This window comes from Pygocentrus nattereri, chromosome 1 (genome assembly GCF_015220715.1).
Source record: "Pygocentrus nattereri isolate fPygNat1 chromosome 1, fPygNat1.pri, whole genome shotgun sequence".
Lineage (NCBI taxonomy): Eukaryota > Metazoa > Chordata > Actinopteri > Characiformes > Serrasalmidae > Pygocentrus > Pygocentrus nattereri.
Genome location: NC_051211.1, coordinates 29,169,246 through 29,182,231, shown reverse-complemented (window position 1 = coordinate 29,182,231; position 12,986 = coordinate 29,169,246). Strand labels below are relative to the sequence as shown.

At 38.5% G+C, this 12,986-nt stretch overlaps 1 protein-coding gene across 1 annotated transcript in view; it reads left to right on the top strand.

The window, feature by feature from the left end:
• Nucleotides 1–12,758, top strand: part of tmem63a (transmembrane protein 63A) — a 31,958-nt gene extending 19,200 nt beyond the window's left edge. The window contains exons 13-23 of the mRNA XM_017724024.2: nucleotides 509–691; nucleotides 1,220–1,373; nucleotides 1,694–1,800; nucleotides 1,888–1,974; nucleotides 2,898–2,957; nucleotides 3,155–3,317; nucleotides 5,341–5,446; nucleotides 6,395–6,562; nucleotides 6,714–6,829; nucleotides 8,688–8,741; nucleotides 9,965–12,758. Coding sequence (XP_017579513.1) covers nucleotides 509–691; nucleotides 1,220–1,373; nucleotides 1,694–1,800; nucleotides 1,888–1,974; nucleotides 2,898–2,957; nucleotides 3,155–3,317; nucleotides 5,341–5,446; nucleotides 6,395–6,562; nucleotides 6,714–6,829; nucleotides 8,688–8,741; nucleotides 9,965–10,105 — 1,339 coding nt within the window. The 3' untranslated portion in view covers nucleotides 10,106–12,758. The remainder of the gene's footprint in view (nucleotides 1–508; nucleotides 692–1,219; nucleotides 1,374–1,693; nucleotides 1,801–1,887; nucleotides 1,975–2,897; nucleotides 2,958–3,154; nucleotides 3,318–5,340; nucleotides 5,447–6,394; nucleotides 6,563–6,713; nucleotides 6,830–8,687; nucleotides 8,742–9,964) is intronic.
• Nucleotides 12,759–12,986: the final 228 nt, after the last annotated feature.

Genomic DNA, 12,986 nt, shown 5'->3' with positions numbered 1-12,986 from the left:
ATGAACACACTCTCTATTAATATCCTTGATTTGAGAAGAGTCACAAGATGATCAGATGTCTTAAACCATTGGTTCTTGGCCCTTATAGGCCATGATTACCTTTCACTCAACTCACCCTACTTGTTAAAATTAGCTGAATTTATAGCACTGAGAGATTGGCTCTGAAGCCTGCATTTAATGTAAACATTGTTACTTTGCTACTTCTGCTGCTATTATAACATGGCACTGCTGACTATAAATGAACCAAGGAACAACTTTGCAAACAAGTCTTTCCCTAGACACTAATCACACAATGTTTATACATACATTTACCAAAGTTTGTTGTTTTTCTGACCCCTCTGAGAGCACAAAGCTTTTATTTTTTTTAACAAATACCAAAACGGCACTAAATTTTTAAGTGTGTTAAAATATGTATTTACACTATGGTCTTTTGGAGAGTGGATGTGTGAATACACCATCTTTAAAACTGGAGTGGAAATCTGTTTGACCCACTGTCCTCCTATCTCAGCATCCTGAAGGACTTCAATGCTCTTGAATGTGGAACTGTGTCTGGGCAAATGGGTGGACAACATGAAATCAGACGAATAACATGTGGCTGTGGTAAAGAGCCTCAGCCTTCATCGATTAGTGAACAGCTGAAGCTGAAAAAGTGGAGGGTGAGCTATGCCACTCATCCAAATAACATTGTATGGTAGGTCATGCACTGATTTTTTTTATAATAATATTTTAAAGCTGTACTGTAAGATTTGGGGATCTCTGGTGCCAATGTAAAATTGCCTGAAACACGCGGAAGGACATGTTGTAACATATTCCCGTGACGTTTATGCATCGAGCAGATGTGGAAAAAGTGGAATTGTGAGAATGTTGAAAGAGAAGTCTGTCAAATCATGGTGAAGGATGTGTCTTCTCGGGGTATAAGTGAATTATCTACTGTTGCCATCATATCTTCATCAGTATAATGTTGATTATGCATTGGAGACCTAAATATTAAGCCAGACTTTCTTTTTGAGTCTGTATGTATGACGTTAATACATAAAAACATATGATTTTAAAAACCTTCCATGAAATCCACTGCTTTTGTCCTGACTCTTTAATATACTTCTTGCAATCTTAACATAAAATCTTACATAGTGCAGCTTTAATTAATCATTTTGAAATCACTCATTTTCTTGTTTTGTTTGGCTTTTCAGTAACACTACACTGTTGTTGTCTGTCTCAGGGAGAATCTGTCAGTCCAGGGCTTGTGTTGGTGGTCTCGGTGTCTTCTGCTCAACATATTACTGTTCATCCTGCTCTTCTTCCTCACTACTCCCTCAATAATAATCTCCACCATGGACAAGTTTAATGTCACAAAACCCATCTACTATCTAAATGTATGTGTACTGCAGCTCAAATTTCTTTTTGTACCTCTGTTTTAAATTTTGCTTTATATGCACTTTAGGAGCTTCAAAATGAGCCATTTTTAGTTAAAGCACTTTGCCTAAGATGAGCATCTGAAAGTGGGTGATCAGACAGTGCTATATTATGATTTATATGATTTTAGCCAGGATTGAATCTGACTCATTCTTTCCTTCCCTCCTATGTGCGATTTGACATTCTTTGCTGCACTCATGCATACCAACATGCAATCTCTAGTTTTGTTTGTATTGTGTTGTGCTTTCTGAACATATGTGTTGTGTTTTGTCTAATACAGAGTGCTATTATCAGTCAGTTCTTTCCAACTCTGCTACTGTGGTCATTCAGTGCACTGTTACCTACTGTAGTCTACTATTCTACACTGCTGGAGGCCCATTGGACCAGGTACACATGCATATCAATACGCATAGACACATGCACACATACAAATACAGACACACACAGAAATTCACTTGAATACTTTGTCCTCAGGTCAAGTGAGAATATGAGTATGATGTATAAGCTCTACATCTTCCTCATTTTCATGGTGCTTATCCTACCATCACTGGGCCTCACTAGGTTAGTTTTCATCTTCCTTCTTTTTCCTTTTATCAAACCTTTGTTAATTCATAGCTCTGGTCATGGTAAGCAGTTTAATCAAGTTCTTGTTTACCCATAATTATTCAACAAAATAAAATGACTTTTTTCTGCCCTCAAAATCATCTTCAGAGTTTTAATTATGTCACCTTCGACTCCCCAGGCCCAAACCTGTTATTTAGTGAAAACACTCAGCTAACTCTGAGACCCTCTCTACTGCTCTAGTTACAGTCACAGTAGAGAAGGAAAAATGCATTATGATTTCTGATTCATGTTGACTTTGATATGTAATGCCTTATATTTGGCACTCCTCGTTATTTGTGGCCTGATGTTCTCTGAGAGCTTAACCCATAATAGGTTCAGCTATCATTGGTTACCAGAAGTTACCAAAGCTGGATGTCCCAACATTGCAAGTATAAATTATGAAATAGTTCTTTAAATTCAAATGTAGGCTAAAGTAATAACAGTTCATAAACTGACAATTTTTATTTCACTCAAAATTTATTCAGTTTTCACATCATTCCAAATTTGATCAGCCAAGATGTTTGAGGTCCTAGGTATATTTCTTTAGTTTTATACAAGACTAGAGTTTGATCTACTGTTACACCATTACTATAAATACAGACAAAAGTACAGACAAGGGCTTTAAGGTGGCTGCTACTTCTGTTTTTAGCTATGCAGTATTCTTTGGTGTAGTTTTATAGATAACAATGTCATACAATGTCAATCATTTTAAGGTATGTGATCATTTATGCATGCAGTTTGCACAGTGCTAACCTGGTAACTATAAGCTTTGGTTACTTAATAGCTACATTAACCTGGTACTTGATGTGCAAAACTGAAGAAGCAGACATCAGATACCAAACATGTCTGGGCTGATTGACGTTTTACCTCTCCCTCCACAGTCTGGATGTGTTTTTTCGCTGGGTCTTTGACACTCATTCAGAGCGGAAGCTGAGGTTTGAGTAAGTGAAAGTTAGTTTAGTCTGGTATTTGTTAACAGCACCACCCCTATATCCCTTTATTGCTTGGTTCTCTCTCTATTTCACACTATTTAATTTGGTTTATTTGAATAACCATTAAATTACTAAATTATACAAAGTTACACAGTTCTGACAGTGGAATCATAAGAATGATTGATGGTGCGTGTCCTCTCCCTCAGGTGTGTGTTTTTGCCGGATCAAGGGGCTTTCTTTGTGAATTACGTGATTGCGGCTGCATTGGTGGGTTCTGGGATGGAGTTGTTGCGGTTACCAGGGTTACTGCTCTACGCTGTGCGCATGGCACTTGCACGCTCAGCTGCAGAGAGGAGATATGTCAAACAGGTAAGTCTGTGACTCTTGACCTCTGACTCCAGCTGCGCACAAAGTCTGTTTGATTTGGTGAAATCAGCTGAATAAAATTCAAATATTGCTTAAATTAAACAAAATGACCCGTTATTCTATACCAAGTAATATGTTCATTGGACTTGATGGCCTGTCAGGGGTGTACCTATGTAGGGGTTGTGGTGGGGCCTAGGCCCTTCCTGTTGAAAGTCAAGCCACCATAGATTCAGAACTTGTTGAACTGTGCTAGTTCCTAGCATAGCCTACTACTTATCTAGCTAATGACCCAAGTAAAGTTGAGCATGGTAAAGAAAATATCTATTCCTTCTGCTGTAAAATGTGCTGTAAAAGCCAATACCTGCATGGTACACTGCTCAAAAAAATAAAGGGAACACTTAAACAACACAATGTAACTCCAAGTAAATCAAACTTCTGTGAAATCAACTGTCCACTTAGGAAGCAACACTGATTGACAATCAATTTCACATGCTGTTGTGCAAATGGAACAGACAACAGGTGGAAATTATTGGCAATTAGCAAGACACACTCAATAAAGTAGTGGTTCTGCAGGTGGGGACCACAGACCACTTCTCAGTACCGATGCTTTCTGGCTGATGTTTTGGTCACTTTTGAATGTTGGTGGTGCTTTCACACTCGTGGTAGCACGAGACGGACTCTACAACCCACACAAGTGGCTCAAGAAGTACAGCTCATCCAGGATGGCACATCAATGCGAGCTGTGGCAAGAAGGTTTGCTGTGTCTGTCAGCGTAGTGTCCAGAGGCTGGAGGTGCTACCAGGAGACAGACCAGTACACCAGGAGACGTGGAGGAGGCCGTAGGAGGGCAACAACCCAGCAGCAGGACCGCTACCTATGCCTTTGTGCAAGGAGGAACAGGAGGAGCACTGCCAGAGCCCTGCAAAATGACCTCCAGCAGGCCACAAATGTGCATGTGTCTGCACAAACGGTTAAAAACCGACTCCATGAGGATGGTATGAGGGCCCGACGTCCACAGATGGGGGTTGTGCTCACAGCCCAACACCATGCAGGACGCTTGCCATTTGCCAGAGAACACCAGGATTGGCAAATTCGCCACTGGCGCCCTGTGCTCTTCACAGATGAAAGCAGGTTCACACTGAGCACATGTGACAGACGTGACTACCATTAGGTACCGAGATGAGGTCCTCAGACCCCTTGCGAGACCATATGCTGGTGCGGTTGGCCCTGGGTTCCTCCTAATGCAGGACAATGCTAGACCTCATGTGACTGGAGTGTGTCAGCAGTTCCTGCAAGATGAAGGCATTGAAGCTATGGACTGACCCGCCCGTTCCCCAGACCTGAATCCGATTGAGCACATCTGGGACATCATGTCTCGCTCCATCCACCGTCACGTTGCACCACAGACTCTCCAGGAGTTGGCGGATGCTTTAGTCCAGGTCTGGGAGGAGATCCCTCAGGAGACCATCCGCCACCTCATCAGGAGCATGCCCAGGCGTTGTAGGGAGGTCAGACAGGCACGTGGAGGCCACACACAACACTGAGCCTCATTTTGACTTGTTTTAAGGACATCACTTCAATGTTGGATCAGTCTGTAGTGTGTTTTTGCACTTTAATTTTGTGTGACTCCAAATCCAGGCCTCCATTGGTTAATAAATTTGATTTCCATTGATGATTTTTGTGTGATTTTGTTGTCAGCACATTCAACTTTCTACAGAACAAAGTATTCAAAGAGAATATTTCATTCATTCAGATCTAGGATGTGTTATTTGAGTGTTCCCTTTATTTTTTTGAGCAGTGTATAATGTCAGCAAGGCAATAAATGTGGGGTCAGCAATCCTGTGTAGAAATGATTTCTTAATCTTTCTAGTTATGGTTATAATAATAAATAGCTACAATAAAGTAAGTTAGTTGAGAGTTTACTGGTTATCGTCTTTCCTATCATTCTCACTATAGTGATTTTTCTAGGCAATAATGCTTTATATTTTTTGAAAGTTAAACATTTCTGTTTGTCTGTTTTGTGAAGAATCAGGCATATGAGTTTGAATATGGAGCAATGTATGGATGGACTCTGTGTGTCTTCACTGTCATTATGGCCTACAGCATCGCCTGTCCTGTTATAGTACCATTTGGTAAGAAAACTGCATAAACTTCTTACATCCTAATATGCACTTAAACATAAAATAAGGTGGTAAGAAGATTAATGCTAATGAGGAAGGACTTTTTAACATTTTAGTATCAGATCCCTAATTAGACCAATTCCTTAACCAAGAACAATTAATGCATAGGATTTGTGGGTAGTTATGCAGACAATAATTAGTATTATTCCAGCATTTAAAGCCTACATAAGGATTTAGATGCAACAGGGACTATGAACAAGAAATGTTCTGAGCAATATTACAAGCCTGTCCTTATTGTTGTTTTATTTACAAATACCTGATTATCGACAAAACTGTCTTGAAACAACTTGCAGAGATCTAAAGCCCTGTCCATGCTAAGGACAAAGTTCATCAGAAAATATCCTGTAACAAATGGAATGCATGGCTAAAAAAGACACAAACCAGAGTTCAGCCATCAGAAGAAGTTTGACAAATTATCTATGGTCAGATGAATAATTTGTGAAACCTTTGGGCCAAAATCCAAATACTGCATTTAACATCAAGAAAGTAGTAGTCATGCCAGTATTTAGGCATGGTTAAAAAAACGTAGTTGATATTGGCTGCTTTGCTGCATCTGATTTGTCAGAAATTTTTTGCTGAAATAAAGAACTTTACTCTGTAGGGAAGAACTTCAGAGAAGAACAATAAAGAAGAATAATACTGTTCTTGAGTCATGAAACTAGTTGATGAAACCGATCAAGCCAAATAGACCATAAAAATCTGAAAATCAGAGTAGTCACTGCTGCTGAAGTTTTTCAGATAATGACATTTTTTACTAAGTTTCTGTAATAAATGTCTTACTGTAATACTTTAATGAATAAAATTCCATTTTATGTTTTTAAGGTGGATTATTTAGCAGTATTGAATAGATTTTGTATTGTTTAATGGTATGCACTTGTATGCTTCTGTCTGTTTGTGCAGGTTTTCTGTATATGATCTTAAAACACCTGGTGGACAAGCATAATCTGTATTTTGCTTATTTGCCTGCGTGCCTTGACCGTCAGGTGCACCTGGGAGCTGTGAATCAAGCACTTGCTGCACCAATCATCTGCCTTTTCTGGCTCTACTTCTTCTCTATCCTGAGGACAGGTAAATTACACTCAAATGATTGGCTAATGCTAAGGTAATTGACTTATTAATTGCTTTAATTGTAATGTTGCGTGTGTGTGTGTGTGTGTGTGTGTGTGTGTGTGTGTGTGTGTGTGTGTGTGTGGGTATGCGTGTGCGTGTTGTTTTTCAGGATTTATGGCTGATACCTCACTCTTTACGTTGGTTGTTCTGTGTGTGACCATTTTCATTTGCATTGGTTACACCTGCTTTGGCCACTTCAAGTACCTCAGTCCCCACAGTTACATTGTAAGCTAATGATTGTCATGCAGTTCTGCATGTGTTGTTTGCAGTGGTGCACAATAGAATGATTGCTATCGTCGTACATTTTATTATCATTATAAATAATATAAATTTCTGTTCATATGTAGATATCATTTGTACTTAAATAGAACACTGAACAACTTCATGTTTCATTACAAAAAGAATGTAATTAGGTTGTTAACATGGATTTAGTGCAGCACACTGTGTAACACTAAATAGATTGTATTTTGTATTTTTTGATGGCAATTTTTGATGACAATTTGATGGCAAGTGCACTGTGTTGCCCACCCTTGTTGTTTGGATGGTTTTGTCCCATGTGAAAATATATGAAAAAATAAGAGGGACATTGATTTACAGTTGGGGACAGTTACAGAGTATTACTGAGTTAAGCTGTAATTCATATAGCTGGAAATCGTGTGTTGAAGTTTCATATATATATACAATGTTCGCTGTTATTTTTATTATTATTATTATTATTATTATTAGTAGTAGTAGTAGTAGTAGTAGTAGTAGTAGTAGTAGTAGTAGTAGTAGTAGTAGTAGTAGTAGTCGTCGTCGTCGTCGTCGTCGTCGTCGTCGTCGTCGTCAAGATTTTAATAAACTTCAAGTTCTATGTACAACCCCAATTTCAATGAAGTTGGGACGTTGTGTAAAACATAAATAAAAACAGAATACGATGATTAGCAAATCCTTTTCAAGCTATATGCAATTGAATACACTGCAGAGACAAGATATTTAATGTTCAAACGGATAAACTTTATTGTTTTGCAAATATTCACTCATTTTGAATTTGATGCCTGCAACACGTTCCAAAGAAGTTGGGACAGGGGCAACAGAAGACTGGGAAAGTTGAGGAATGTTCAAAAAACACCTGTTTGGAACATTCCACAGGTGAACAGGTTAATTGGAAACAGGTTAGTGTCATGATTGCGTATAAAGGGAGCATCCCTGAAAGGCTCAGTCGTTCACAAGCAGGATAGAGCGAGGATCACCACTTTGTGAACAACTGTGTGAGCAAATAGTCCAACAGTTTAAGAACAACGTTTCTCAATGTGCAATTGCAAGGAATTTAGGGATTTAATCATCTACAGTCCATAATAGCATCAAAAGATTCAGAGAATCTGGAGAAATCTCTGCTAGTAAGCGGCAAGGCAGAAAACCAACATTGGGATGCCCGTGACCTTCGATCCCTCAGGCAGCACTGCATTAAAAACCCACATCATTCTGTAACAGATATTACCACATGGGCTCAGGAACACTTCAGAAAACCATTGTCAGTGAACACAGTTCGTTGCTCCATCTACAAGTGCAGGTTAAAACTCTGCCATGCAAAGCGAAAGTCATATATCAACAACACCCAGAAACGGCTTCTCTGGGCCCGAGCTCATCTGAGATGGACTGACGCAAAGTGGAAAAGTGTCCTGTGGTCTGACGAGTCCACATTTCAAGTAGTTTTTGGAAATCATGGACGTTGTGTCCTCCGGGCCAAAGAGGAAAAAGGACTGTCCGGATTGTTATCAGCACAAAGTTCAAAAGCCAGCATCTCTGATGGTGGGGGGGGGTGTTAGTGCCCATGGGTAACTTGCACATCTGTGAATGTTAAATTTAATATTAAATATCTTGTCTTTGTAGTGTATTCGATTGAATATAGGTTGAAAAGGATTTGCAAATCATCTTATTCTGTTTTTATTTATGTTTTACACAATGTCCCAACTTCATTGGAATTGGGGTTCTACACATAATTACTGTTGGATGTTCAGTGAGCACTTTTTTATTCTAAGACAGTTTACTTTGTGTTATCATGTGTGTTAACATTTGTTGTCGTGTGTGTGTGTGTGTGTAGGTTAAGGAAGAAGATCAAAACTCTGATGGAGCTTCAGAAAATTCCACCAGTTCTGTAAGTTCGCTTATATTTTTTTATGTAACAAGCCAAATTACATATTATTGGGAGCCAAAATGCTGTAATAATGTTTAGTACCCTTAGAGTGATAATGTTTTTGGAGCTCATAATTCTTTGTCCCCCTACTCAAACATGATACACACTGGGCTGTATTTGAGGTGGGTTTCAAGGGGATGCCCCACTCCCAAACTTTATACTTTAAATATACTATATAGACAAAAAGATTGGGACAGACCAGCTAATCATTAAATTCAAGTGTTTCATGCAGTCATATTGCCATAGGCATATACAATCAAGCACCTAGCCATGCAGTCCGTCTTTACAAATGAAAGAATGGGTCGTTCTAAAAAGCCACTGAATTCTAGCATGGTACTGTGATAGGATGCCACTGTTGCAACAAGTCAGTTTGCAAAATTTCTTACCTCCTAGGTATTCCATGATCAACTGTGAGTGGTATTACTGAAAAGTGGAAGTGTTTAAGAACTACAGTAAAAACCGCTCTACTGATTCTGTAACTGCAGAGTTCCAATGAAGTAGAATCTTAATTCTTCAGCATAGCAAGACCTTTTGGACAATTATATGCTTTAAACTTTGTGGGAACACTTTGGTGAAGGCCTGTTTCTGTTGCAGTTTAGTGTGGAAGAACTTGACCGTCCACACAGAGCCCTGACCTTAACCCCATCAGACACCTTTGGGCTGAACTAAAACAGATATTGCGAGGCAGGCCCTCTTGTCCATCCTCAGTGTCTAACCTCACAAATGCTCTTCTGGATGAATGGGCTACCCAGAAGAGTGGAAGCTGTTAACTCCATATTAATGTCTATGGTTTACACATCAAATTGTACAAAGTGCACAAAATGTACCAAAGTTCACAAAAAACAAAAGTCCTTTCGATATTGTCACAGACTGTTTGTTTATGCTCACAGTTGGCTGTAGTTAAAAATCTTGGATGTGCTCCCCTTGAGCTTTGTGGTCCATCAATGTTCATTTTACCACTTCAGTGAATATACCAAGTAGACCTATGTGTCTTATTGAGTTGATCAAATTATTCTGATATACCTAAGTAGACAAACTTGACAAACAAGTGAGAGCTGGAACAAAACAAACCAGGTTCCAATATTTACTTTCAGAGAAAGTTAATAGTTAACTCAAAGACTAACTTTTAATTAAATTTTTTTTCCAAATGAATAAACACCTGTGGAATAAATTGTCTTTCACAGGTGTACCTTCCCAAAGTTTTGAACCATGACCCTGCCTCCAAGTCCCCCAGCAGGTTCAGTCCTCACTTGTCATACGGCACCACGGACACAAGCCCGGCCTTTCTCAGCACTGAGGAGGAGCAACGGGACTCGGACATCTAACAGCATTATCAGTCAACAGATTCCAGTAAAACCTGTCCTTGATGTGAGGGCACTGCTGTTCTCCTAGTGAGAATCTGAGAGACCTGTATGAAATAATGACTGTAAAATGACCTAACCCTATCCTTAACCCTAGATCAAAATATAGATGAAATAAAGGGCTTGTATGAACACTAAGTGTAAGTCCCTTACAAACTTATAAAAACTGAAAAATGAGCTTTCCACTGCAGGGACCATGTGATTTTAAAGTATATCTTTCCTTTTTGACCATTAGGCTGACACTTCTGGGACTGCTCAGGAACATAGCCATCTTACCAAAGACCTAAAACTGTTGAACCTGCCTACTTAGTTCAGTGATGAGTATATTTTACAAAGGTAGCTTCCCAAATTCCTTTTAAGGACCTTTTGCCAAGGAAGAGAAGCCAAATGTATCGCTATTGTATATCATGGACTCAGATAGTGCTGTAATCAGATGCCAGACTGGTTGAAGCACTGTGAGCTCAGTCTATATGGCAGACAGCTTTCAGGATGAATGGGTACATTAGGTGCAACTTATTTGTCAATGCTATTAATGATCATAGGAATTTTGTAATGTCATTTTTATAAACATGATCACACTAAGAGATCAAAAATAATTTGTAAACTGGCAGATTGTTGTCGTAACTACTCAAATGTACACATTTAATTATTTGACATTCTGCTTTTGATAGGATTTCGTATTTCACCTTTGCACTTCTATTATTTTTATACAAATACATTGTATGAACTTTACATGAGAGTTTCCTTTGTGCTGTGAGCTGAGAGTGCGCACGTGCTCATGGACACGTTTATCTGTCTGTCTGGATGGTATGTGGCACTGTAAAATCCTCACCACTGGATGGCACTGTTGTTTTAGGATGCCTTTTTTGGACGGGATTCTATGTAAGTGCACGTGTGTCTTTGTATATGCATGTTGCTATTTGTGTTCTTTGTTCTAAAGACTGGGATTTAGAATAAGTGGCTGAAGGGAGAGGAGATGTTTAAGTGGCTGACCTTTTTTACTAGGAAGGAGACTGTGTATATTTGTTCTCGATTTTATGAATTATGTGATTAGAATAGAAACAGCTTTGGAATTACTAGGTTTAATGAATGTGCAATGAGTTTCATGAACCATGATTTTCTCAGTATTGTGTGAATGAACAAGGGCTGGGCCCACTTAATACCATGCATGTACTGACACACTCGCGCTCGCTCAATACCCTGCTAATTAGTGGTGTTAGTGCAAAAGCCTCTTAAATGAACACAAAATCCCAACTGTTATGCTAGCAGGCTGATTTGTAAATGTTGTACCTTTTCTCTGAGAACAGAAGGACTCTTCGTGTGTGTGTGTGTGTGTGTGTGTGTGTTGCGGGAGGAGGGGGGGTTTGCTGTATGGCTGCTGTGTGCAATCTTGCCATCTAAAGTATGTCTTTATGAACTGCATTGCTGACTGGGAAATCATGAATTTCACTAGCTTATAACACCACTTGCAGCCACTTTACCTTTGTTCAGTGTTTGTCAGTAAAATTGCTTTGACTAGGTTTAAGAGGGGGCATAGCTTATGGGGCCAGCATCCTACAATTATTTATTTATTTATTTTTATCTTTATTTTCCTTGAAATACACTTAGTGTTTGTGTGGGTTTATGTGCCAAAAACAGTCATAATTTATTATTACATGACCATTTTCTAACCTTTTTTATCCTTTAGAATTAAACTGGACCCAAAAAGCACTTTTAAAGCATCTTAGTTTCAAGATGATCTTAACTGGTACAGAGACTGTTCAATGTGATGCTCATTCTACCATTTAAGAATCATCTTTTTGTTAAGATACTATCAGGAAATAAGCCTTAGCAGTTTGTTTCACTCTGCTTTAGTACTGAAATATGTAAGTGATCTCTCCTCTGCTTGGCTGCCCTGTATTGTCCCTGTATTTCATCTCCAAGAATAATAATCATGTTAAAACAGTGCAACAGACTTTTAGGAGTTGCCAGATTTTGTGTGTCATTCCCCGGAATAATTATTTCTCTGCTTTTTTTATGACAATGATTGTCCAGCAGTTATAATTATTTGTTTTTTGTAGTACACTGTGCTAGTTCATTTAACTTTCATTAAAAAAAAGAATGTAACAGAAAAATAGAAAGAAAATGAGTAAATATAATCTATGCAGTAGCACAAAATATCTTCAGTCATTAACGTAAAGTGTTTTACCTTTTTATATTTTTATAGAATATTTGAGTATTCCAGAGCCCTGGAACGGAAGGCGTGAAGTGCTATAGGCTGTAAATGCTTTGATTTTATGGATTTAAAATGGGCTGTTTTTACAGTGTAGTTTCCATTTGTAAACTGGGGTAAATAGTATGTTTTAATACTCATGGTTTACATATTACAGTAAACTATTTCAAAAAAATGAAGAAAATTTGGTTTTCCATGACATAGTGCCTTGGAGATTTGATACTTCCCAAATTAGTGTTTTGTTGAGGGTGTACTGCAGTATGCCTCGTAAATCTCCTACAGCATGCGTTTTTCTTTCTCAGATGCTTTAGAAGGTCATCAGGTCTACTTGGCTTTGCTAAGAGAATGTAGACTTGTTTATATATTTATATTGTGCAAGAAATTAAAAATAGTATGTAAAGACAATCTCCCTGTCTGTTTCAGGTGTGCTTGTGTGTTTGTGTGTGGGGTTGAATCTCAACTGTTAGTGAAAATGTGCAGTTGTGCTGTGCTGCAAAGATATTAAATCAAAGAAATGCAAAATGCATGTAAATATTGAATTCTTGTCTAAACCATATGTGAGGAACCATATAAAACCCCTGTGCAATTGTTAGATATTTTATTATATAGTTTTATTTGATATTAGATGTGATG